The sequence below is a fragment of the Cucurbita moschata genome, unplaced genomic scaffold (assembly GCF_002738365.1).
Source record: "Cucurbita moschata cultivar Rifu unplaced genomic scaffold, Cmos_1.0 Cmo_Scf00007, whole genome shotgun sequence".
In the NCBI taxonomy this organism is placed as follows: Eukaryota; Viridiplantae; Streptophyta; class Magnoliopsida; order Cucurbitales; family Cucurbitaceae; genus Cucurbita; species Cucurbita moschata.
This window is the reverse complement of record NW_019268523.1, coordinates 1,293,180-1,318,275: the sequence shown is the minus strand read 5'-3', so window position 1 is coordinate 1,318,275 and position 25,096 is coordinate 1,293,180. Positions and strand designations below refer to the sequence as shown.

The window sequence follows — 25,096 nt, the reverse complement described above, 5'->3', positions numbered from 1 at the left end:
ACTTTATACCAAACCCCAATTCCTCTGTTTCCTTGATCGTTCAAACCATTACGCGCAAACAGGGCTTCAAATACCCCACGCATCCGATTGAACCCCTCATTCAATCACCGGAGGAGTTTGGTCTCTGCAACGTTTCAATGGACGGCAACACAATCCCAGCAATCCCCTCTTTCCGATTCCTTATAATGATCGACTGCTTTCGTTTTCAGAAACTGGGCTCTTGGCTCTACGCCTTCGCTACCGGAAAACGAAAGCAGTGGAGTTTACCGGCTTCTGAAACGGCTAAATCGGAACAGAGGGATGAGGGCGGCGAGAGGGTTAGCAGAGAGGAAATGAAATGGGTGATGGGGGAATTGGGGCTTTCTTCGGAGGAAGAGACGGAGGAATCGCTTCCTGGGTTTGCGTCGATGGAAGAGATGTGTAGGATTTTCGATCAAACGGCGGCGAGTGCGGCGGAGGTGAAGGAAGCCTTCGATGTGTTTGATGTTAATAGCGATGGGTTCATCGACGGTGATGAGTTGCAGAGAGTGCTATGCGTTTTGGGGTTCAAAGAAGGAGAGGCGATTCAGAATTGCAGGAGGATGATTAACAAGTTTGATGAGAACAACGATGGCAGAATTGATTTTCAGGAATTTGTTAAATTAATGGAGTCTGCTGTTTATTAATTAATTTATTTATTTAATTTCTCATAGTGGTCGAAATTCAAGCCTTTTGCCCCTTCGTGTTCTTGTTTTCTGGGCGTAAATGGCTTTGAAATTTTGGCCCATCCTATTCATCTCTGTAATTTTTATATATAATCCAATTACTTTGTTCCTTATACCAACTCTAATAATAAGTGTCGGTGCTTAAAATTTTTCATAAATATTGATTTCTATATATATATATATATATATTAGACGAACACGACTCTCAACAATGGTTTCTCCACTTTCAGTATAAGTTCTTCTTTGTTTATAAACTCGTGATCATTCCCTACCCTTAATCGAGACTCGACTCTAGTGATCATTCCCTACTTTCATCATCCAACCCCTCTCCTGAATCAAGGCTTGACTCCAATCATCATTCCCTAAATTAGCTGATGTGGGAGTTTTAGTCATTTTGACTGCCTTCGAGGAGGCCTGACTCCTTTTTTTTTTAATCCTTTGTTCGACATTTGAGGATTTACCAATCTATTGACACGACTAAGTTTAGGGCATGACTATAATACCATGTTAGACGAACACGACTCTCCACAATGGGCCTGACTCCTTTTCTTTTGGAGTCCTTTGTTCGACATTTGAGGATTTATCAATCTATTGACACGACTAAGTTTACCGCATGACTTTGATACCATGTTAGACGAACACGACTCTCCACAATGGGCCTGACTCCTTTTCTTTTGGAGTCCTTCATTCGACATTTGAGTATTTACCAATCTATTGGCATGACTCTGATACCATATTAGACGAACACGACTCTCCACAATGGTATGATATTGTCCACTTTGAGCCTAAGCTCTCGTGGCTTTGTTTTGGGCTTCCCCAAAATACCTCATACAATGGAAAGAGTATTATTTGTTTATAAATTCATTATCATTTCTTAAATTCATGATCATTTCTTAAATCAGCGGCATGACTTTTATCATCCAACAAAAATATATATATATATATATATATATATATAAAAAGAAAGAAAGAGAAATGGCTGGGAAAATGCAGAAACAACAGAGGAACAAAATATTATTATTCTTTTTAACTATTTAATTATATATATATATATAGGGAAATATATATTGTTTTATATTATAATTCAGCAGCCAAACAAACAAACCCTTCAACCCCATCAACTGAACAGCTAAAAAAACCAAAAAGGGCAATCTTTTTAAATCATAAAACCCTTTTTGGCATTTGGGGGATTGGAATATTCTTGATTCTGTTTTAATTTTTTTTTTTTTTTTCTTTCTCTCGCTCGCTTGGTAGATATCAGCATATGCATGTATATGTAAAAAGGTTGAATTAATAGCGGAACTGTGCGCCCACGTATGTCTGTCCGAAGGACCAGCCGGAGGGAGCCACGTTGTAGGACAGCACTTGTCGCCCGTCGCTGGCTGTTACCAGAAAGGAGAGACTCTGTCCGTTCAGATAAGAGTTGGACTGCCAATTTTGGCCCCAATTTCTTGACATGGGTTGCCATCGGGTCCTCGAGCCCTTAATCGCTACTGAATGTATATCTCCAGCACCCCCCACGTTGGTCACTAGTACCAAATTGAAATATGAATGGCCGTTGATTGTAAATCTTATCCCCCCACTTCTTCTGCACCTTACCCTGCAAAATTCACGTTTATAATTAAAATTCTGAAGTAATCTTTACGAGTTACACCACTGGAGTACCTGCGGTAAGCCACGGGGACAATTCCGGCACGATATTGAGCAATGTGTTGGAAGATAGGCTGAGACAGGTCGAAATGGTGGTTGGGAGGGTCGCACCAGCCGCCAGGAGGGCAGAAGTTAGTGGCAGTGACAACAATAGTGCCTGGAATACACCACTGTGGGTCGTTGACACAGCGCAGCTCAAAGCAAGCGCCACAGCTAAGGCCATTGTCAAACAGCGCCGTGCTTAGCGCTGCAGTGTTGGTTCCATACCCTTGGCTGTATAAATTTCCATACCCACAAGCCCCCCCTGTTACAACAACAACAAACAACATTAGTAAACCATTGAATTCTTACTAATTGGCATCATTAATCATAACCAAAAACAAACCCATTGTCCCAGATGCATCACTGCCACCATAGAAAGTGGCGTGCGCGTTGATCCAACCCCCATAATCGCCATTAACACACGACACCGTCCAAGAAACACCCACTAAGAGGATTATGATCCCCAATGAAGCCATTCAGTGCCAGAATTTTATTTGCCAAAACAGAGTCAGATGGAATTGGTTTGAGGAAATGAAGAAAACAAGAGGGACTTGAAAGGGTAATAAATAGAGGGCGTGGACATGGACGTCATGGTCAAGTTAGTACACACCGTTTGTTATATTATATAAATCTAATGGACGTTATTGAGATTTCAAACGTCATGACAACACACCATAATTAACCAATTGAGTTATATTTAAGACTCGATTGAAAAAACGGAATCGAGACGTGAAAGGTGGGGTTTGATTAGGGAAGGGTGAAAGAGAGATGAGTGATGGGATAGAGGCACATGGACTATGTTCTACCATTTGACGTGCATTATTATTAAATGCCTCCTTCCCTTATTTATTACACGCCCATAGCTGTATCCCCCTTCTATTAACGCCTCTTTTTCGACATTTTATAGACACGTCTTTCTTAAGGCCCCATTTACTCCACACAAATTCAAACAAATATTTATTAAACTCGAATCAATAGAATCAAAATCTTATTTCGTTCTATTTTCTGATAAGAAATTATCGAGAATTAAAATCAGAAATCTAGTCATCTTGTTCCCAAAATCGTATCTATCGTAATTACTATAATACCCCTCTCGAACTAATTAAATTTCATGATTGATACTAGAAATATATGGACCATTTATGTTCCCTAGTTGGTCCATGGATACTGAATTTTCCTCCGATCTAAAATAAAAAAGGAATTTCTCAAAAATAATTTTTAATATTTTAAAATTAGTTAAAATCTAAAAAAAAACTAAGCAAGCTTGAATTTAAAAAGAATAATAATAAATTATTTATCTTGCAATTTAAGCATAATTTAAAGGCATTCTGTCCAGATGCCGGTGGATTAGGATATTAGGTAAAATGTAGTTTTATGTAGCATATAAAAATAATAATAATAATAATATATATTATTTATATAAATCGGATAATGACAATTCATATCATAAATATCCCAAATTGATCAACTTAATGGGGGAAATTGATGCAGATGTTTAATCCAAATCACTTTACCAAAATACCCTTTCAATTTATAAATAACCCCAAATGAAGGAAAAATAATCATTACACAAATTTGAGGTAAATAAATAAATTGAGCTTATTTATTGCGCGCACACACACACACACAGGAGGTTAGATATGTCATTTTAGTTTCTTTTTCGTAATATGTACTTTTTTTTTTATAGAAAAAAAAATTTTAAATAGAATTGTAAAAGAAATCCAAAAGCATTACTCAAACAGGTACTTTCTCTGTTCCCTTGTTTTTTGTTTTAATTAATGTTGTAATTATAAAGAAGGTGTCGGTGCTCCCTTTTTCTTTTTTTTTTTTTTTTTTTTGATATTATTATATAAAAATACAATACAATTTCTACTATATTATTAAATAGTTATATATTTTTTTGTCACATGTCAACGCAAATTACAAAATTTAACTTTATAGTCCATCCTTTATAATAATATAAAATGGTATTAATATAATCGATTATTTCATCAATTTATTGTTTTTAAACCATTTTTATATTTATTTTTTAAAACTTGTAAATAATTTTAACCATTTTAATTATTAATTGGCGATTAAGTTAATAAAGCATTTAAAGCGGACTTTTAAACCATTACCAAAAAAAAAAACACACATTTTTGTAAATTACAAAAAAAAATTGGTTTTTATATTTTAAATTTAATTCAGGAGTCAAATGTTTAATATAGAAACATAAAAATGAAAACAAAAACAAAACAAAATAATAAAAAAAATTATATTTACAATAATAAATTTATTTTTCATTTGTGATATGATTGGTATTGGGCTCGAACCCAAGTTGGGTGGGGGACTCACCCACTTGCATAACCAACCGTGACCAAATTTGAAAACCTACCCAATAGGCTTCCATAAATTTTTTAAAAATTTCTTATTTATTATTATTATTATTATTTTGTGGTAAGGCTGCAATAAAATCATAATTTTGGGGTGAAAATCAAATTTAAATATATTTGGAACATTTTTTTATTTTATTTTAAGAATTAATTTATAAATGATAAATTAATGTGAGTGGTTGAGAAACCATGAAGGTCCTCCCAATTTAATGGAACCATATAGCTGTTTGTTGGTACTCTTTTGTTTTATTATTTTTGGTAGGTTTTCCAAAGTGACCAAACACCTTTACAAAATTCAATTTAATTCTCCATATTGCCTTCATGAATTCATTCACGACAAATTATTAACTATATGATAAAACTTTAATTATTTGTTTTCATGTTTGAAATGTGACGATTTTGTTCGTCTCGTCTCAATGTCCCATTTTCAATTCTATAATAATCTTCTTCTAAATCATTTTTTAAAAGTATTTTTAAACCAATTAAACTTAGATGAAAGCATTGTAATTTTTTTTTATATTTATTTAAATACATAAAAATAAAAACAATTATATATTTATTAATTAATGTTTATGGCAATATTATCGTATATTGTAGATATTTAAAATCTTCGGATCCTCACCCACCATCATAAATATAGGTTGTCACCTACCTCATTAAAAATTATGATGGGTTTACTCGGAATCAAATTGGTGTTTGAAAACCATGAACAACCCATTAGTTAAAAGTATAATTTGTCTTTTGTTTTTAATTTTAATAACGTAGTAGTACAAATGTCCATTTGATTAGGTTGGAGTCCTACATGGACCCGCTTTACATAGGGTGAAAGGTGAAAATTTTTCGTTTAAATGTGACTGTAAAAATATAATGATCCTTGAAACGGTGAAGTTAAAATAAATATATTAAAAATACAATATAACATCTATATTTATATATATATATAGAATTATTCATGATTATTGTTCTTATTTCAGTACATTAATTCATTAATTAGCCTTCAAATGATGATCAGTACTTACAAAATATCAAACGTCTATAATTTGATCGAGTTGATTTGAATTTTTTTTGTTTAAAATTAAGATTGGACCGTTCTATTAATTTTAATAATTAAAAATTGGATGCCAACTAGACTGTTTAAACAATCAAATTAATCAAAATATTATTGATTTACAACTTTTTAAGATATAAATTCCATTTAATTATAATATATGGTACAAAATTAATAAAAATTCAAAGAAAAATAGCAATTAAATTTATTTTTTATTAAAGTTATTTAATGGTTAATTTATAGTTTAATTAAAATTAGGGTTACAGATATTTTTTATATTCTTATTTTTATTAAAATACAGGTAGATTAGCTAAAATTAGTTGCGAAAGAAAATCAATTCCAAATATTTTCGTGGCAAAGTGCAATTTAGCGAAAGAAAAATCAAAACCCTAGACTCCGTCACAGAAAGTAAGTCCCGAGAATCAACGATCGTTCCTAAAACTCTCGATTGCGCGCAATCGGTCTTCGCCTTCCATTGCCCTCGTTTTTCTTCATTATCTGACAATTTTCAGGTTGATTCATTATCTTTAGCTTGTAAATTTCTTAATTTCTACGTCTTTCCCGTTCCGGATTTTGGATTCTGTTTTCGGTACCGATTGTTTCATTCGTGTTGCTCAATTCTGCGATCCTTTTGCGTTATGGTTGTATTCATTGTCTCGCTGTAATTACGCGGGACTGATGGTGCGGACGAATCGAGATCTAAACTTGCTTTCTTATAGCCTGTTGCAGTTGGTTAGTTTTACTTTTTCCGAAATTGTTTTCCTGCTTTTCGCTAATTTAACAAGAGCACTGCTCGGGAACAAAGTTTCTTATAGACGTCGAAAGAAGGCTAGAAATTGTCGTTCCTGCAGAAAGAAAACGAATTTCTGTCATGAAAGTAGCGACCTACAATCTTGCGTAATTCCTTGAATATATTGTTTCCTATTTCCTAGAGTTTTGTTATAACCAGCCGTCTTGTTGTGCAGTATGGGGTTAACATTTAATACCGGTTTATGGTATAAACCTAGTATTAACTAATATATTTATGCTATAACTGGTTCTCTTTTCTTATTATTGGCCTGAAACTTGAGTTTTTTGAGATTTTTACTGAGCAAGCTGCTTCCTTAGATGTGTATTATTACTGATATTGGACCATTTTCTTGTGGTGTGTTTTACGCACATGTGATGTGTAGCATATATGTTCAAATTATGATTTAGCTGGGATATGTTATGGCTGTTTGTGTTCTCTGTTGTCTTTTAATTTCTGGTTTACTCACATCTTCCGTTTTTTTTATGTGTGTAGACAGATATAACCAGTTTTTAAGTTCATGGCTGGTCAGAGGAATAGTTACGCAAAGCGTAATCGTTCTCAGTCTGATTATTCTGAAAATGGAGGGAACAAAAGAAGAAGTCATGGTGAGGACCGGGACCAGTTTATTATAGATCCAGAAGATACTGTTTACCGGTATTTGTGCCCTGTTAAAAAGATTGGAAGTGTTATTGGAAGGGGAGGTGAGATAGTGAAGCAGTTAAGGATAGATACTAAATCAAAGATTAGAATTGGAGAAACAGTGCCTGGATCTGATGAGCGTGTCATAACAATCTACAGCGCAAGCAATGAGGCTAATGCTTTGGAAGAAAGTAGTGATTATAGTTCTCCAGCTCAGCAGGCTTTGTTCAAAGTCCACCATAGAGTTGTGGCCGATGACCTAATGGGCGAGGAATCTGAAGGAGGAAGTCACCAGGTTACAGCTAGACTTCTTGTACCCTCTGATCAAATTGGTTGTATTATTGGGAAAGGTGGGCAGATTGTCCAGAATATTCGCACTGAGACTGGGGCCCTGATTCGCATTCTTAAGGATGATCATTTACCCCGTTGTGCTCTGAGTTCTGATGAACTTGTGCAGGTAAGTGGATGGCTTTCACTAAATTTTATTGTTTGCATTTCTGAGTTTTTTTAAGTTCATGCTTTTTTTTCTGTTGTAGCATTTTAATTTAGTTGTGTTTCAGATATCTGGTGAACCCCCGATTGTGGAGAAAGCCTTATACCAGATTGCATCTCGACTGCATGAAAATCCTTCACGATCTCAGCATCTACTTGCTTCTGCCATACCTGGTGTATATCCTTCTGGTGGTTCGCTTGTGGCTTCTACACATGGTGCTCCAATTATGGGTTTAGCTCCTTTGGTCAGTCCATATGGAGGTTATAAAGGGGACAGTGGTAATTGGTCCAGGTCTTTATATTCAGCTCCAAGGGAAGAATTATCTTCAAAAGAATTTTCTCTTCGATTGATATGTCCAACCGAAAACATTGGAGGTGTCATTGGCAAAGGTGGAGCTGTAATCAATCAGATTAGACAGGAGACTAAGGCTGCCATAAAAGTTGATAGTTCAGCTACTGAAGAAGATGATTGTTTGATAAATATATCATCAAAGGAGGTCTAATCTAAGCTTTTATAACTTTGTCTATTGTTGGCTGTGGATCATACTTCTGACAGTTTTATTGTATAATGTTTCAGTTCTTTGAAGATTCATATTCTCCCACGCTGGAAGCTGCATTGCGCTTGCAACCAAGGTGCAGTGAGAAAGTAGAAAGAGATTCTGGAATTATTTCATTCACAACCCGTCTGCTTGTGCCTACCTCACGAATTGGTTGCCTAATTGGTAAAGGTGGAGCTATCATTACCGAGTTGAGAAGGCTCACCAAAGCTAATATTCGAATACTGTCAAAGGAAAACCTCCCCAAGGTTGCCTTGGAAGATGATGAAATGGTGCAGGTAGTGGCTGTTAATTGATTTATATTAATTTTCCTGTTATGATGAACTCTCCCTTGTATTCCGTATTGCTTGTGTTTGCGTTCGGTTAATTGTATTGTTTTTCTGATTAGATATCCGGGGATCTTGATGTTGCCAAGGAGGCTCTTGTTCATATAGTGACCAGGTTGAGAGCCAACCTTTTTGATAGAGAAGGTGCTCTCTCAGCTGTTCTGCCTGTTCTGCCGTATCTTCCTCTATCAGCTGATGGTTCAGAAAGTCTATATGATGGTAGAGAAGGCAAAAGACATGGGCGTGGGCATTCTTATTCTAGTAGTTATGGGGGTTTCACGGATTTGGCTGCTGGTGATGGTTATGGAAGTTACAGTGGCTCACAGGTATGTATATTAACCTTGACATGTCTAATTTTAGAGATGGTGAAAATGTATCCTTCTGCTTTTAGAAGGCTAATTTGCAGACAAGGTTTTGAAATTATTTCAGTTGTGCACCTTTAAGCGAAGATTTTTTCTTTTCTTTTTTTTTTTTTTTTTTTTTCTTTCGATTTATATATCTATAGGTTTCTAAATTCCTATAACCTTCCTTCCAATTGGTCCCTCAAACTTCAATTATTTGTGGTTGCAAGAGAAGAATGATGCATGGGTATGTCCATGTCCCCCATTTCCCTCTCATTGCCCCATAATACTCCCTCCAATTATATGCCACTTCCCTACTTATATAATCCCCCATATTAAAACCAAAAACCAATGCTTCATTATTGCCAACATTCTTCCCATTTACTACTCATCTCTATCTCTTTGCAGAGGAGTAAGGACTAAACCAACCCCTCTCTTCAATTATTGCTCATCTTCCCTATGCCCATTCATTCATTGCCTACACAGTAACTGTNTTTTTTTTTTTTTTTTTTTTTTTTTTTTTTTTTTTTTTTTTTTTTTTTTTTTTTTTTTTTTTGCCATGATCATTTACCTATTATTGATCCAAATTTAATGCCGAGATTTCTAATTTGCAACTGAAGCCAAGCTTTTCCTTTGTAGATTGGTGGTGGTGGTAGTGCTTATGGGGCCTATGGAAGCTTTTCCATGGGACGAAGTGGTAGTTCAGGGTAAATTATTCTTTTCTTCTTCATTTAGTGGTGTTAATCTTGAAAGGAAGAATGGTTGACTTTGCTCAGTCGATGCACTCATTTGTTATTTGGTCAAATTAGATGTACGTAGGTTTTGTTCCTGTATTTTTTTTTTTTTTCAGAAATCTTGTAAATCTTTCTAAATGAAATGAAGTGGCTTGAAGTAGCTAATGTGTAGGTGGAGTAACTCCCCCTCCAAAAACAAAAAAAAAAAGGGGTAGTAATCATGTGTTCACTTTTTCTTCAGGGTTTCTGGACAAAGCAATGTTTCTCGGAGGAGAAACTATTCCTAGATTTTGGTGGTCATTATTTACAGGTATGCTATTTCGTCTCCCTTGGGGCAGGATTAAAGAGAGAAAATACGGAAGAAAAGATAACTTTTACCTGTTTAGAACATTCGCCAACACACCACTGACAATTGATAGTTTGATAAAAATAAGCTATCCGGTCTCCCTCTGCTCAAAATTCTGATACAGTTATTTTCCCCTTGCCTTTCCCTTCCCATTAAAACAGCTGAGATTTATGAAGCCTGAGGCCAGCCTACTGCCTTAACCTGAAGACCAGATGAACCAGGGTTTGACATATTCATGGCCCACCTTGATGCTACCTTTAGATGGACCATGCCTGAAGATCTTGTTGCTCTTAATTTTAACTCATCCACATACCAAGATGACCTTGCATAAGATCTTGAGCTCCTAATAACCTACTAGCCGAAATGCCTTGGTTTTTTGTTGTTTTTCCTTCTCAAAGATTGAACTATGAAACCGTGTTGACTTCCAGATTGGACAGATGTGGAGTTTTCGTTTTGTGTGGTTTACTGCTATAAGATTTGATTAGAACTCATGATGTGCACTCATTATCTCCTCAAAATTCTGTTTTATTTTTTCCTTTTTACCCTTGAGTGCACCCTATTCTGCATCGTCTCCTAAATGTGCTGGGATTAAATGTCGCACTCTGCTCTCTTGCACCCCCAATGGACATTCATTTTTATGGCGCTAAAACATTCCTACTTTAGACTCTAATTTCTGAAAAAGGAAAAGGTTTGGTATCAAGCCTCAGGTTGGAACCTTTAGCGAGCTTAATAAGAAAAACCCTCGATGTTTCGGGTCTTGGCCTTGGGGTGGGTGCGCCGGTGCCTTCGGGTTTGTGAGAGTGGGTCATCGGAAATATTGAGTTATAAAAAAAGAAGATGGTTTGAGAAGTAAGAAAACAAAAGGAAAGGGGTCAGTTTGATTTCTTATTCTTTTTGCTATATTCATTAAACACTGAATCTGGAAATAATATGTGCTTAAAGATGAATGCTGTTTTAGTTTATTATCCAGTAAGTGAAGAGACTATATTAAGGCCAGCCAGTGGCATTCTATACTCGACAGGGCAAGCTTGGTCCGCTATAGTTTGAAAATGCATTGGTTTGTTCATTGTTTATAGTGGTCAGGCAAGTTTTTGTAGAACTCATAATGCCTTGCAGTCTTTTTTGTTTCTTATATTATTTTGGATTTACAGTATTTTATCTTCAAAAGGATTTTTTCTGTCAACATAGCTATGAGGTCAAGCCGAAACATCTGTGCCAGGTTACTGGTACTGTTGGTACCTCAAAAAAGTACACCCTTCCTCTGTGCAAGGATATAACATTTTCTGACCCTAGAGATGGCCTGTGCTCTGAGTCTCTGGTCCTTGCATGGAAACTTGGCAGCTGGAAGTAATATTATTAGCTGTTGCTGAATGCAACTGGAGTTTTATACTCATTTTGACCTTGGAAGGTTTTAGAAAATGAATGTTTTAGGTAAACTGCTCGTACAGATTGTTAGTGTTTGGAACGAAACTGAGTTCTTCGAGCTGTGAAGAGCTGTCTTCAAATCAAATGGTTGCTTCATTTTGGGGCCTCAGGTTAGTTTGGAGCTGATGACAAGAATAGAGCAGGCTTGGACGAGAAGATTGAATTGATAGTTGAGGTAAATGGGGGAATGCTTGTATTTTTCTTTTTAAATTTTATACAACTCTCGTAATGCTATTCTTTAAATCCATTTTAATGTAGAAAATTGTGTGGCAGTTTCTGATGTGTATATGGCCGTGAAATCTATGTTTTTAAAGGGGAAGAAAATAAGTTAGCGGTTGCAGCCTAATAATGTATAAAATAAAAGCCTCTAGAATTCAAAACTTAATCTACCTGTATCAAAGCAAGTGCTCCTACTCCCACTTGGGCATTTCAAAAAGCCCTAGTTGGATAACTTAGTTGGGTTTGTTGGCTGTTTTTTACGTTCTTATAAACTTTGAACGTGCTGGTCTTATTATATGCATTTTTTTGAATTATTATATGCATTTGTTTGAATTGTTCGTTCATTTTATTGTAGTTTATTTTTCAATTTAATATTTGAAACCCAAACTTCATGATCTTCCCATGAATCCCAAACCCCAACAATGGTTTGAGGAAACCTTAATTTATAAGTGACTGGGAGAGAAGGATTTTTTTTTTTTTTTTTTTTTTTTTTTTTAACAAATATTAATATGAACTTCCAGTTAAATGTAATTTTTACTTAATTGTAGCGTTGCGTGCTAATGAGACCTTATGAATCTACAAATTTATAAGTTTGATAGTATCAAATTGACTAATTAAATTCTATACTTTATGAGTTTTTGTTCATTATCTATAGAATAGTTTACTTTAAACGTATAAAATAAGTTTTATCTAAAGATATAATTCTTAGATTTCAATTAGTTTTATCCAAAGATATAATTCTTATATGTAAATCGATCATTTGCGAATTATTTACATTTATAATTGAGTTAAAAGTTTGTTTTATCTCCTTAATGAACAATTAATTTATGATTAAAAAAAAAAAAAAACTCCATAAATTATGCTAGCAAGAGGAGAGGTCACTTATTCAAGCCTCGACCTTTATTATGTTTTAAAAAATTGCATAATAATAAAATAAAATAACGGATAAAAAGTTAAAGAGGGCAGTTATGTTTAATTTAATTTCTATATATGACTATTAATAAGTTTGTTGCACTCGTTTCTTTAATTTAATTAAATATCGTGACCAATCTAATGTCATTTTTTTAGCACAGTGTCCGTACACCATGATTATAAAAGTATTTTTTTGGAAGTGTGAGAATTAAATATTTCTTTTTAAAATATTCATCAACATTTTTGAAAATTTTAATTTTATTTCTAATATATTTAAATCCTTTAATCATGATAGATTGTAAGTCAGATATATTAAATTTAGAAGAAAAAAAATTAATGTAAAGACTAAAACAAATGTCTACAAAAATTTAGTGAGGATGTAATATTTAAAATATAAGCATTAAAATAGAACTCAATTATTTTATCTATATATATATATATATATATTAATTCTGAACTCAATTATTGCTCATCGTCATTGTGCATGTGACCAAACTTCACAACTAAATGGCCGCACATGCAATAGAAATATATATATATTCCAATAATTTCATTAATATCGTTTTTCATTGTATATATAACTTGATGGACGTAACCGAATTAAAATAGTATGATTGTCGATCAAAAGTTAATACAAAATATACCTTCTTTTTTTGGGTGGCTCAATCATAAATTCAAATTTAGAGGATGAGGCGCTAATAGTTCTTCCTATTATTTTTAAAAGTAAAATAAGAAAAAAAAAAGTCAACCTCTAAGGAAAATCATTAAATATAAAATTACAACGTTATTTAATATATTAAATAACAACTAGCACCATGACTTTAATTGCCTTAAATTCAGCCTCTTCACCTACTAATCAATCTCATAAGATCATTTATATATAAGTTAAGTGTGATGATCATATGGTTACGATCAATACCATTATTATTGTAAAGTTGATGATGTAGCTAGTAACTCACTAAGTCGCACTAATGTAATGAAAAAGTCAACAGCTCTGGGATTTTAGATTAATATACTCAATTAATATCCTTAGCCTACCCACAATTATTATTATTATCAAATCAATAGTTTTGGTCTTAATAGTTAGTATTAACAATGCTTCAACTTAATATCGATTGTCAATTTCTAAGCCTCGACTTTTTTTTTCCCCTTAGCGTGGGTTGGCCTCGAGTCGCTAAGCCGGGTTGTGACCGACTCGGGCATTAATAGATGGGTTCATTACAATTTTAATAGGTTTTATCCTATTCTTTGTTGGGTAAAATTAAAGATGGAATCCAGATGCTGACGCTGATGATGACGACAATTTACAATATTCATAAAAAATAAAAAATAAAAATGGAGGAAAGATGTGTTTGGCAGCAGGTATAAATAAAGGCATGGTTTTTGTTCAACCTCTGGATTCCAATAATATCCCCAAATTCATGTGTGTGTGTGTTCATATGAATTCAATAATGGACGAGCAGATAGAACTGCCGCCGGGATTCCGATTCCATCCGACGGACGAGGAGCTCATCACCCACTACCTCTCCCCCAAGGTCCTGAACACCAACTTCACCGCCGTAGCCATCGGGGAGGCCGATTTGAACAAATCAGAGCCCTGGGACTTGCCTGGTATCTCATCACTTATACTCATCTCAATCCTAATTCACTCAACTTACAGTCTTTTTTGTTATTAGGGAGAGCCAAAATGGGGGAAAAGGAGTGGTACTTCTTCTGCGTCAAGGACAGGAAGTACCCCACTGGGCTGCGGACGAACAGAGCTACGGACTCTGGGTATTGGAAGGCCACCGGCAAAGATAAAGAGATTCTCAGAGCAAAAAGAATTGTGGGTATGAAGAAAACTTTGGTTTTTTACACTGGAAGAGCCCCAAAAGGCCATAAATCTAATTGGGTTATGCACGAGTATCGTTTAGCACCAAAATCCCCCCTTTCTAAGGTTCTTTTCTTTCTCTCTGTTTCGCTCTGTTTCTCTCTGTTTTGCTCTGTTTCGCTCTGTTTCGCTCTGTTTCTCTCTGTTTTTATGGGTTTATTCCTTCACAGAACGAATGGGTTATCTGCCGAATCTTCAACAAACGCTCCGGGGAGAAACCACCACAGAGCTCCACCGCTCTGCCGCCGCTAATGGAATATTCCCATTCCGAAACGCCCTACTCCGCCGTGGAACGTCCACCACGCGTGACCTGCTTCTCCAATACATCCGATAGGGCTTACAATTTCAACCCTTCACCGCCGGCGTTCCATTTCCCCAACCCTTCGCCGCCATCTGTTTGGATGCCCGGAAACAGCGTTGTGAGAATGTTGGTTGAGAATCAAAGGGCAAGTGAGTTGATGAATCCAAAAGTGGAGATTACAGGTTTTGGGCGTGGAATTGGAACGATGGAGGAAGATCATCATAACCCATCATCGCCTTCTGGTGATCCAATTGACCTTGAAAGTCTCTGGAATTATTGATGTCTCCTTCTTGATCATTAAAATGATTCGGAGAATTTAAATCTGAGTTCATATTCATTATGATATATGATCATACCAAAGAACCTATTTTGTTTTGTTTTGAGGGGTCTAATAGTGTCATGTGATTCCAAATATACTTGTATATACAAATCTCAATAATTGAAAGAAATGTTGTAGATGGCCTAAATTTAGATGTACCACGATGCAAACGTCTTAATTTAATGCACCAACGTCTTGTTTCAGTATCGACCCCTCGAACAACCTCCCCTTAATTGAGGCTCGACAAACAAACTACACCATTTATTCGACATTTGAAAATTCTATTAACATGTTAAGTTAAGGGCATGAATGACATGACTTTGATGCCATGTTAGTAACCACGGACCTTTACATTGATATGATATAGTTCACTTTGAACATAAGCTCTCGTAATATTATTTTCCTTATAAATTTATGATGTTCTTAATTAGCTAACGTGAGTTACTCCGAAATTATTGATTATGATAAAAATCTACCACGAAGGTAAAAGTGCAAGAATTTTTCTTACAAAGGGTACAATTTGTTTTTCACCCTAATGGGTAGATTTTGAAGTTACTTGACTCTAAATTTTGAATTTTTTTTTACGATGGATAGCTAACTTTGACCTTTGAAATAATTTTAACACGGTACCATACAATTAGAACCGAACTAAACCCGAATATGGAGATTCGTTCACGATATACATGTTTGATTATTTATTATTATAAACATCATTTGGTCATAAAACCTTATTCGTTTCAGTTTTGATTTTGATTCTCGAACTTTTCGTAAGCATCCTCTTTAATTGTTAAACTCCTATTTTCTTAAGCACAATACTTTTATAATAGCTTTGAGATACGACATATGGACGATAAACAATGTTAGAATAACTTTTAAGTTGTTAGGTACGAAACGATTTTATAAATCTCACCAAAAGTTACACAAAGTTTAATAAAAATTAGACGGAGTAAAATTAGAATTTTGAAAGTTGATTACAAACTAAAAAAAAATATAAAATAAAAGAATAAAAGTGAAAATGTAAAAGTCAAAGAATCTACATATTGAAATCTCTTAATAAATAATTCATTTCTTATTTAACGTATTAAACTATCCTTAATGAAGATTATTAAAGTAATCCTTACAACTTGATATTGATTAAGGTATCAAAATATTTTCGACAAAAAATAACGTATTTCTACTTGCTGGATGATGAAAGTCCCACATCGGTTAATTTAGGGAATGATCACGAGTTTATAATCAAAGAATACTCTTTCCATTGGTATGAGGTCTCTTGGGAGAAGCCCAAAGCAAAATCACGAGAGTTTATGCTTAAATGAACAATATCATACCATTGTAGAGAGTCGTGTCCATCTATCACTACTTTATTAATTATTATAATTTGTTTTTTATTTTTGTAGAAATGGAGATGGATACCTTTGAAATGCGCAATTACTTGCGTCTGAGATTAATATTTTTCCTAGGAGAGTTTTAAAAATTTAAAATTAGAATATAATTTATTAAAAATTAGAAAAATGGAAAAATCAAATAAATATCTGCCTCAGCCTAACGATTATTCCCCATTTTTGTCATCACTCAAAACAAACATTTGGTTGGTGATGCTACCATCTCACCACAATTTTTTTTCTATCATAATAATAATAATAATAATAATAAAATAAATAAATAAAAAGATCCCAAATTTTTATCACGCTAATTTAAATCCTAAAAATTAAATATTCGTTTGTACTTAGTCAAGGGCGCGGTCAAATTTTGTATAGTTTATTAGTCGAATTTTAGGTTACTTATTTGAATATAAAGTTTAATTTGATAAAATAAAAAATACATAAATACTTAATTTTAAGAAATAAAAGTTGAAAGGTGCCAAAATTTATACCAATTAAAGTAGGTATTGAGTTATTAAAAATATATGGAGGAAAAGACCATAACCACCCTACGGAATGTTGTTAATTACCAATTAATCCCTATATATTTGATAATTTAGGAGACGTTATTTATTGTGTAGCCATTTTAAATAATTATTATTATTTAGCGTTCGTTTGTCATTGACTTTATTTTTTTTTTCTTTTCTATTTTAAAAAAATTATTATGATTAATGATTTGATTATACCGAAAATAAATTAAATAAATAAGATTAAATCACCTATAAATCTATAAATGGTTAGGTCCTAAAATGTGTAGTTACGTAAAATTTATTAATTTGCCCAATTGGAATAAGTGGAAAATCAAAAGAGTAATCTTTTCGGAAAATAATATTAATTAATTAATAATCTTTTTTAATTTTTCTGTTTCTATTATTTACTATTTTTTTAAGTATACGTGTGAGAATGTAAATTAACAAAACTGTAAGGACTCTTTTGCAATTTTGGTAATTATAAAAAAGTCATTATATTATATATATATATATTATAAGATTTGTTTTTAATAATTATTTGGGCTATTTGGTTGGGCCCGTTTAAATACTTTTATGGGCCGAAATTCTCAGATTTAATTTCATGTCGATTTTCAACTGTTTTGGCGCGCCATAGAGGGCAGCCCGTAGAACTCGTTGCGATCGGCTGGGCGGAAAAAGGGTAATCAAGAAACCCTATCCTTGAAGTAAAGTTGATTTTATCAAATTTTTAAGTTTTTTATTCTTGCTAATTGATTTGGATTAAGATCGTAGATTCTGGTAATGTCTTACAATTGATATTTTCGGATTCGAAATTCGCGATATCATTGATGGAAGATCTTGAATTTGAAATTTGGAAGATGATTTTGACTATTGTTGTGTTAATTAGTAGATTACCGATGCTAGGGTTCCTCCAAGAATTACAGATGAGTTTGGTCAATCGATATCCTCTTTGTTGTTAAAATCGTATCTTATTCACATGCACCAATGGTTGTACAGCACAATTGCTTATCTGCTTGTGCCATGAATCTCAAAACATTTATGCTGATGGCTTGAGTTTACTGTAGCTTAAATTAAGAAGTTTTGTGTGGATGTAAGAGATCAAACAGCCTGTCAAAAGCATTCAAGCTTTGACAATGACAATGTTGCAGAGTATATCAGCAACTAGGACAGAAATAAATGGAAGGATAGGCAAAGAAAATATCCAATACCCAAAATGTGCCTTTATGTACCAGAATATTCATCTATCTGTTACTCGCTTGTAAATCTCAATTTAAGTAACATTTAATGACTAACCTATCTCATATCTATGAATTCTTATTACCTGCGCTGGTTAACTTCTTACTAAGTTCAGCTATTTACATCAGCAGCCTTAAATGTTGATTTACACATCTAATGCTGGCGTTGATTTGTTTGGTAGTTGTGTGGATGGAGAAGAGGAGGGAAGTAGCTGAACTCGAGGTAGCGACTTCAAATTCTAAAATTCTAAGCTGTTATACAACTCAGTATGCAAGGTCAGGGAAACCAGAGGTTGAGGATCTTACACCTTTATTTTCTTGTTTCTTTATTGTGCCTTTGATCTGTCTCTTTTATTTCTAAGAAAAATTGCATGTGTGGACTTGTATACTTTTTTTATAAATGTTATGGTATACATTTATTAGGGTATTTACTCTATGTTGGACCATATTCAAAGCTAAAGTTGGCAGTGATGAAATGGTAGTAAATTAGGTGTCCCCACGGTCTTGTCCACAATATGAATGCCGGATCTGTGAAGCTCTGCTTCTCACACCTCATAAACAAAGCATTTAAGCTAATCAAAAAGGACTTTTTTTTTTCACTTTCTCTAATGGACCCCCACCCTCTTCTGTTGCCCCTAATCGTTCTTGATCCACCTTCACAAGCTCGGAGTCCATAATCCATAAATTACTTCCTGATTCAGAAGGCTATGAAAGTAACCTTTACCACTCTATTGTAAGAAACTTATAGAAAGAAGCATCCCAGGTCTCATTTTTTTCAATGAAGTGCTTGCCGGATCTGGATTGCTGATGACGTTAGGTGGAACCATAGGGATACTTGGGGGATGTATTTCCCGAATCCCCTAAAGAACTAGAGCCCCTTTTTACCATTTTCTTAATGTGGAGAATATAGAATGGATGATTCAAGCTAAGTTCTGAAAGTAGAGCATAGTTGAGGCCACTATTAGATGAATAAGGATCCGTAAGTTGTATTGAATGTGTACTTATTTAGCTGCCAAACGTGGGGCTTGGACTCATTAGCAAGGTCAAGTTTTGAGGTGCATGCTTCTTCCATTACTCGCTCATTTATTTTTGCAGTTACAATTTGAGAACAAGTAGGACACAAACAAGCTATGGCAGTGAAAGGATTATAAAGTTGGACATAAAATGACCATTGTACCCTCCTTTTCTTTTACTCATATTCATTTAATACTTGCAAGGGAAACAGAGTAAAACTCTGACTTTCTTGTCGCCTTAACCTATTGCCTTGTCTTGAGTTAATTAGTTGCAGCAACGTTAGGACACAATAAGGGTTATTATCTTTGAAGTGATTAATGTGATGCAAAATTCTTGTTGAAGAATTATTTTATTAGGACTCTTGAAATTTCATTTTCTTTCTTGAAACGCTTCCAGTGCTTTATACAGTCAATTCTTTGTCTGCTGCGTTTTAAGTATATTATTAAATTCACATGTCAATCATTAATGATTTGTATGTAATATGGAGATTATAATGGACAATGCAGTGTTTTGAAGGCTAAGAATTCTTCCATGAATGTCCAATTGTTAATGGAAGCTTGGAAAGGATGTCTCATGTCAATGGGTATCTGCAGTCGATATATTATCTAGTCACAATGGTCGGTATCTGTTATTTCAAACAATCATTAATAGCATCTCATCAAGTTAGCTTCAAATCTTTGCTACTTACATGTTTCCAGCAAACAGGTATATCTCCCATGTCAAAGCCGAGTTGAAGCGAAGGGTGTTCTTCGAAGTTGAGCACATTTGGAAATAGGTCAGTTCATTGAAATTATTGCGTAATAATTGTTGTCAATAAACAGATTAGCCTTGTAGAATTTTGAATGATCTACTTTCCAAAAGGCGTCGTTAGCTGCATCACAAGTGTTGTAGAGGTTGAGTTTCATGTGTTAAAAGAAGCTGCTTGAATTATAGTTTTATGTAACTTTTACGTACAAATATAGTATAAAAATTGTTGAATACCGACTGTTAATATGATAATAATTTTTAATTATATAAAATGTTATAAAAATGAAGGATTTATCTGATTTTTTTTTTTTTCAAAGAAACTATATTTATAGAAATCCCTCTCTTATGAAATCCCAAACAATTTTATTGTTTAATGAGCTTGCTAGCTAGTAGGGTGGGAAAATGAAGTCCACATTAATTGAGTCTTACTCAATAATTATTAAAAGAGCATATTATTGAATAGGATTCAATTATTATTGAAAATTATTAAATTTGAAGTCTTTGTGTTCGTAAGGATTTTTTTTTAATAAATCTATTAACAATTTCTCTTAAAAAAAATTAATAAATTATTGTTGACATAATATGGAACGAACTTATTTGCCTTGAACCTACTATGTCATTCAATATAAAGGCAGTATTTGATTAAAAGTTAGGTTAAGTATACAAAATCGAGATATTATTAAAAGAAGTTATGATGGGGTAAAGGAATTACATGAAGATATAAACCTTAAAAATGTGATGTACAAAATAGGAACAAAATTATAGATTTAGGCAGCTTTTTATGTTAATGAATAAATGTTGAGAGATTGATTAGGAAATAGAGAATGCATGGATGGCTCTTAATAACCACAAAAATAAAGAATTAAATTTTCTTTCTTATCTTTGTGTGCATTTAATTCTCTCCCCATTTATGCCACTCGCTATCTCTTCATTTACAAACCACACTCCTCTTTTCTCACTCTTTTATCTCTCTTCTTCAAACCCCTTCAATCTGAAAGCTCTCATCTCCATTTTTCTCCACTCAAAATAATCCCTTTGCCCACTGCCTTCACACAGACTGCTGCAAATGGGAAGGTCGCCTTGCTGTGACAAAGTGGGGTTGAAGAAAGGGCCATGGACACCTGAAGAAGACCAAAAGCTTTTGGATTATATTAAAGAACATGGCCATGGAAGCTGGCGTGCCTTGCCTTCTAAAGCTGGTCTAAATTTTGTTGTTTTTGTTTGGTTTTTCCTCACGGTTTCTTAACTTTTCTTGTGTAATGTGCTAATGATTTTGAAGGGTTTGGAATTTTGTGTTGGTGGATGTGATTGTAGGGCTCCAGAGATGTGGCAAGAGCTGTAGACTACGATGGATTAATTATCTTCGACCTGACATTAAGAGAGGCAAGTTCAGTTTGCAAGAAGAACAGACCGTTATTCAACTCCATGCTCTTTTAGGGAACAGGTACTGTTTCTTTCGAGTTTCTCTCCTTGGGGCTTTGTAGTTCTCTTTTTGAACTGGAAAAGACAAAACCTTTTAGATTTTCCAGTTCTGTTCAACCGGAAAGCTTGAATTTTTTTGGATGAGGTGCACAGATTTTCATGGTGTGATTAACATTAGGAGTCTTCTGACACGTGAAATTTTCTCAACACAACACGACCAGCAAATTTCTGCACGAACACGAAATGGGGTCTGAAGATTTGTCTTCAAAACCCTCATTTCAGTAGTCAGGCAGACAAAACAAAAAAGCTCTTGTCAAAGTGTTGGCAAGTTCTATGATGTTATTATTATCTAGTTTGTTTGTTTCTTGAAACCCTCGTTGTTGTTCCTTGTTTGTCTGGTTCTTAGGTGGTCGGCCATTGCCACTCACTTGCCCAAGAGAACTGATAATGAGATAAAAAATTATTGGAATACACATCTTAAGAAAAGATTGGCTAAAATGGGAATTGACCCAGTAACCCACAAGCCCAAGAATGACGCTTTGCTCACCGGTGATGGCCAGTCAAAAAGTGTAGCTAATTTGAGCCACATAGCTCAGTGGGAAAGTGCTCGGCTTGAAGCTGAGGCAAGGCTTGTGAGAGAATCAAGGCTACGTAGTAATGCACATTCTTCACTACAACAACTTGCAAATCCTCCTTGTTTTGCAGCTTCTTCATCTTCTACTTCCACCTCAGCTCCGCTTTTGAGCAAATCGGAGCCGCCCGCAATGGCTTCCCGATCGCTTGATGCATTAAAGGCTTGGAACAATGGTGCGTGTTTTAAACTATCAATCAATCCAAAAGCTTAAGTTGATGGATTATGGATTATGATACATTTAACCTTTTCTAAATATGGTCGCAGGGTGGTCTAGATCCACCGAAGGAAACGGTGGCATCCTGGGCCGTGGAACTGGTGGCGACCTTGAATCTCCTACCTCGACGTTGACTTTCTCGGAGAACGTACCGCCGATCATGGCGAGAGGTGGGGGCGGGGAGAATTCAGTAGCCATGATTGAGTTTGTGGGAAGTTCAAGCTCCTGTGATCAGGGTGGAATAATGAGGGAAAGAGAGTGGAAGGAAGAGGGAATTGGAAATCCAAGCCAATTACCAGAATACAAAGAGGGTTTTGAGAATTCAATGTCGTTTACATCTCATGAAATGACATTATCGATTGAAGCAACATGGACAGCTGAATCATTGAGAACAAGTGATAATGGCATTGCTGAAGAAGGCTTCACTAATCTTCTTCTAAACAATACGGATGAAAGAAGTCAATCTGATGGAGGTGGAGATGAGTCTGAAAATGGAAGTGGGAGTGGAACAGATTATTATGAAGATAACAAGAATTACTGGAATAGCATTCTTAATTTGGTCAATTCTTCTCCCTCTGATTCCTCAATGTTCTAAAATAAGGGTTCCAATTTATGTGTGAGGCTCAACATCCAATTTAGCAGCGAGTTTCAATAGGGAAAAATGGTGGAATTGAAGGGACCGAACTCTTTGCAGATTCTAGTTGCTTCCATAAGTGTCAAACTCGTAAACCTGTAATAAATTGATTAGCAGAGTTTCTCCAACTATGTCGGTTCTTCAACCGCCATACTTAAATTTGCTTCTGTACAATTGGGCTAAAGCTTGTTATAAATCATCGCAAATAACCTTTTGTTTTTGTTTTAAATTTATTACATCATCATCATCATTATTATTAAAAGGTACAAAATTACATTTATTTCCACCTTATAATGAGACCTCACATGGCTCCTCTGCAACCAGCTGCACATATTAAATTCAGCAAATACAAGCATGTTAGCCTGTGGAAATAAATATTCAGAACTTGTAACATCTTCTGATGTTGAGGGACCACGTTTGTTTATCTTCCAAACAAAAAACCAATCCCCTTAATTGGGTTTCATTTGATGTAAATGGAATAACAAATGCTAAAAAATTAGAGCTTCAGAGGAACAATAATGTGATTTGTTCTTATTCTAGAGCCTTAGTGATCTTTCCTGAACCAAAATAATGGTTTGAAGTCAGTCTGCATAGAGCTTATTTACATAGAGGGCCACAAAATCAGACAATAAGCTCCAAAGGTTCCCGTGTAAGAAGGGAAAGCACTTGCCTTTCATACAAGGATATATGTCATCGCATGTAAAGTTTATGCAAGAAGGAATTACAGCCACATGTTCATCTCTTCCTCAAACCATGCCTTAATACTGGAAACTTGTAACATCTGACCTTACCAGACAGCAACTTAATGGCAGCTCATCCTTTTCAACATGTCTCTTTCAGAGTGCTAAATCCAAGCAATATATTAATTTGTAGACCATGGCTAAAAAATGGGAAAAAATAAAGAAATGTTAAGCCATAGATGGAAATAGAGGAAACAATGGAAGAGAAGGGTTGAAATATAGATAAGCAATTTCCATCCATATACTAATCATAGAGACATCTTTAGCTTTTTTTTTTTTAAATAAGATTAAGAGTATTAATACAACTAGTAAAGGTTAAAAGAGGTTCTATACAATAAGGTATTAATTATATACAAACAATAAAGGTATTTTTGATTTTTTTTTTTTTTTTATGTTTCAAAACAAAAGATTTACATTCATGACAACGCAACTGGTCAGTGGTCAGAGGATCTCTCAGTGTAAGCTTCTGAAGTTTTGAAACTGAAAAACAAGGTGCTCAAATCACCTCCCATCAACTATTCTGCCCCCTAAACAAGGGGAACTTATTAAAGGTAGGCGACATCTTGTCCCCAAGATGGCATTAATATCATTTAGAAAGTATGTCATTCCAGGCACCAGAAATATGTTATTGATTCAGCTGCAAAGTGGATGCCATATTTGATGCGTGCACGGAAATACTAGGCTCAGGATATTCAATAACATAGAGCCACGGGCACTCATGCAAAGTTATTGACTGACTTCTGTCGAAACAAATATTACCAAAATAGGCAGAACATGTTAAAAAGCCACCGATTTTTTCAAGGACTGAATTTATGTATAACCGGAAGATGACAAATTTGTGGTAATCAATCTCCATATGATATTTGGTGTATACAGAATAAAAGAAATTGGGTACAAATTCCCCTTTGCGAAAGCAGACTATGACCGACAAGAAGCATAAGCAATTTTAAGCAACACTTGACAGAAGACCCCTTGAGCTGCAATCCTAAAAACACTATTTATAAGCCGTCGAGCTACCAGATATCAAAACAACATGCAGAAATCTTAATCATTGGATGATATATTTAATGCCATTTGTGAATGTAAGGGCATTACAGGCAGCAAATACATTTAAAAGCTTAAGCTGCAAAGCGGATCCCTTGTATTGTAGCACATCGAAAATAGGCACCAAAAAGACAGTTATCATCAAGGAGCCTCAGTACCAGTGCTAAGAAGTTAAATGGCAACAAATATATCATTGTGCTTTCCAATGCATAAAAAGCAAACATTCATACATAAAATTCTATGCTTCTCAATCTTAACACAGATCTATTTTTACAGAATCTGTAGAAAATGACCACGAGAGAAAAGAAATCCGATATCAACTCCAGCATATCGAAAACAGGGGTTCAACACAACACATAGGATTGTAACCCCAACAGGTTTCGCGGTTTAAATCAACCAACCAATTTTTTACAAAAAAAAAAAAAAAAAAAAAA

At 34.6% G+C, this 25,096-nt stretch overlaps 5 protein-coding genes and 1 long non-coding RNA gene across 13 annotated transcripts in view; 4 read left to right on the top strand and 2 right to left on the bottom strand.

Moving 5' to 3' along the window:
* Positions 1–137: 137 nt before the first annotated feature.
* On the top strand, positions 138–665 carry LOC111445127 (probable calcium-binding protein CML45). Its single transcript, XM_023083360.1, has one exon. It carries the CDS (start codon positions 138–140, stop codon positions 663–665), a length of 528 nt encoding a protein of 175 aa, XP_022939128.1.
* Positions 666–1,920: 1,255 nt separating this feature from the next.
* Positions 1,921–3,009, bottom strand: LOC111444880 (expansin-A10-like). The gene is made up of 3 exons (XM_023082981.1): positions 2,740–3,009; positions 2,370–2,658; positions 1,921–2,304 (listed from the first exon to the last, which is right to left on the bottom strand). The coding sequence occupies exons 1-3, from the start codon at positions 2,870–2,872 to the stop codon at positions 1,995–1,997; spliced, it is 732 nt and encodes a 243-aa protein (XP_022938749.1). The 5' UTR covers positions 2,873–3,009; the 3' UTR covers positions 1,921–1,994.
* A 3,122-nt stretch (positions 3,010–6,131) lies between these two features.
* LOC111444879 (KH domain-containing protein HEN4-like) lies at positions 6,132–11,746 on the top strand. 3 transcript variants are annotated; one of them, XM_023082979.1, is made up of 8 exons: positions 6,133–6,328; positions 7,099–7,702; positions 7,806–8,234; positions 8,315–8,572; positions 8,683–8,946; positions 9,601–9,668; positions 9,937–10,005; positions 10,203–11,746. In XM_023082979.1, the coding sequence occupies exons 2-7, from the start codon at positions 7,124–7,126 to the stop codon at positions 9,980–9,982; spliced, it is 1,644 nt and encodes a 547-aa protein (XP_022938747.1). In that variant the 5' UTR covers positions 6,133–6,328; positions 7,099–7,123; the 3' UTR covers positions 9,983–10,005; positions 10,203–11,746. The 3 variants fall into 3 exon arrangements, with proteins under 3 accessions (XP_022938748.1, XP_022938747.1, XP_022938745.1); XM_023082980.1 differs by having other exon boundaries at positions 6,132–6,328; positions 7,103–7,702; positions 9,937–11,746; XM_023082977.1 differs by having other exon boundaries at positions 9,937–11,746.
* Positions 11,747–13,997: 2,251 nt separating this feature from the next.
* On the top strand, positions 13,998–15,295 carry LOC111445311 (NAC domain-containing protein 79-like). Its single transcript, XM_023083610.1, has 3 exons — positions 13,998–14,208; positions 14,274–14,533; positions 14,638–15,295. The coding sequence occupies exons 1-3, from the start codon at positions 14,019–14,021 to the stop codon at positions 15,046–15,048; spliced, it is 861 nt and encodes a 286-aa protein (XP_022939378.1). The 5' UTR covers positions 13,998–14,018; the 3' UTR covers positions 15,049–15,295.
* A 2,291-nt stretch (positions 15,296–17,586) lies between these two features.
* On the top strand, positions 17,587–23,107 carry LOC111445184 (transcription factor MYB106-like). Of its 6 annotated transcripts, none has more exons than XM_023083426.1 (8): positions 17,587–17,657; positions 18,396–18,489; positions 19,734–19,844; positions 19,933–20,002; positions 21,031–21,173; positions 21,289–21,418; positions 21,803–22,203; positions 22,295–23,107. In XM_023083426.1, the coding sequence occupies exons 5-8, from the start codon at positions 21,041–21,043 to the stop codon at positions 22,837–22,839; spliced, it is 1,209 nt and encodes a 402-aa protein (XP_022939194.1). In that variant the 5' UTR covers positions 17,587–17,657; positions 18,396–18,489; positions 19,734–19,844; positions 19,933–20,002; positions 21,031–21,040; the 3' UTR covers positions 22,840–23,107. The 6 variants fall into 6 exon arrangements, with proteins under 6 accessions (XP_022939194.1, XP_022939192.1, XP_022939189.1 ...); XM_023083424.1 differs by having other exon boundaries at positions 18,396–18,505; XM_023083421.1 differs by having other exon boundaries at positions 18,396–18,505; positions 19,926–20,002.
* Positions 23,108–23,245: 138 nt separating this feature from the next.
* Positions 23,246–25,096, bottom strand: part of LOC111445186 — a 2,799-nt gene continuing 948 nt past the window's right edge. The window contains exon 2 of the long non-coding RNA XR_002710790.1: positions 23,246–23,758. This is a non-coding gene — a long non-coding RNA (uncharacterized LOC111445186). The remainder of the gene's footprint in view (positions 23,759–25,096) is intronic.

Excerpts from the sequence above, each read along its gene's own strand:
- LOC111445127 (XM_023083360.1), top strand. The coding sequence starts at position 138 with ATGGACGGCAACACAATCCCAGCAATCCCCTCTTTCCGATTCCTTATA.
- LOC111444880 (XM_023082981.1), bottom strand. The coding sequence starts at position 2,872 with ATGGCTTCATTGGGGATCATAATCCTCTTAGTGGGTGTTTCTTGGACG. Across the intron at positions 2,659-2,739 it reads TGATGCATCTGGGACAATGG|GGGGGGCTTGTGGGTATGGA; the intron begins GTTTGTTTTTGG and ends TTGTTGTAACAG. Across the intron at positions 2,305-2,369 it reads GTCCCCGTGGCTTACCGCAG|GGTAAGGTGCAGAAGAAGTG; the intron begins GTACTCCAGTGG and ends TGAATTTTGCAG.
- LOC111444879 (XM_023082980.1), top strand. The coding sequence starts at position 7,124 with ATGGCTGGTCAGAGGAATAGTTACGCAAAGCGTAATCGTTCTCAGTCT. Across the intron at positions 8,235-8,314 it reads TAAATATATCATCAAAGGAG|TTCTTTGAAGATTCATATTC; the intron begins GTCTAATCTAAG and ends ATAATGTTTCAG. Across the intron at positions 8,573-8,682 it reads AAGATGATGAAATGGTGCAG|ATATCCGGGGATCTTGATGT; the intron begins GTAGTGGCTGTT and ends TTTTCTGATTAG.
- LOC111445311 (XM_023083610.1), top strand. The coding sequence starts at position 14,019 with ATGTGTGTGTGTGTTCATATGAATTCAATAATGGACGAGCAGATAGAA. Across the intron at positions 14,209-14,273 it reads AGAGCCCTGGGACTTGCCTG|GGAGAGCCAAAATGGGGGAA; the intron begins GTATCTCATCAC and ends TTTTGTTATTAG. Across the intron at positions 14,534-14,637 it reads CAAAATCCCCCCTTTCTAAG|AACGAATGGGTTATCTGCCG; the intron begins GTTCTTTTCTTT and ends ATTCCTTCACAG.
- LOC111445184 (XM_023083426.1), top strand. The coding sequence starts at position 21,041 with ATGGGAAGGTCGCCTTGCTGTGACAAAGTGGGGTTGAAGAAAGGGCCA. Across the intron at positions 21,419-21,802 it reads CATGCTCTTTTAGGGAACAG|GTGGTCGGCCATTGCCACTC; the intron begins GTACTGTTTCTT and ends TCTGGTTCTTAG. Across the intron at positions 22,204-22,294 it reads ATTAAAGGCTTGGAACAATG|GGTGGTCTAGATCCACCGAA; the intron begins GTGCGTGTTTTA and ends ATATGGTCGCAG.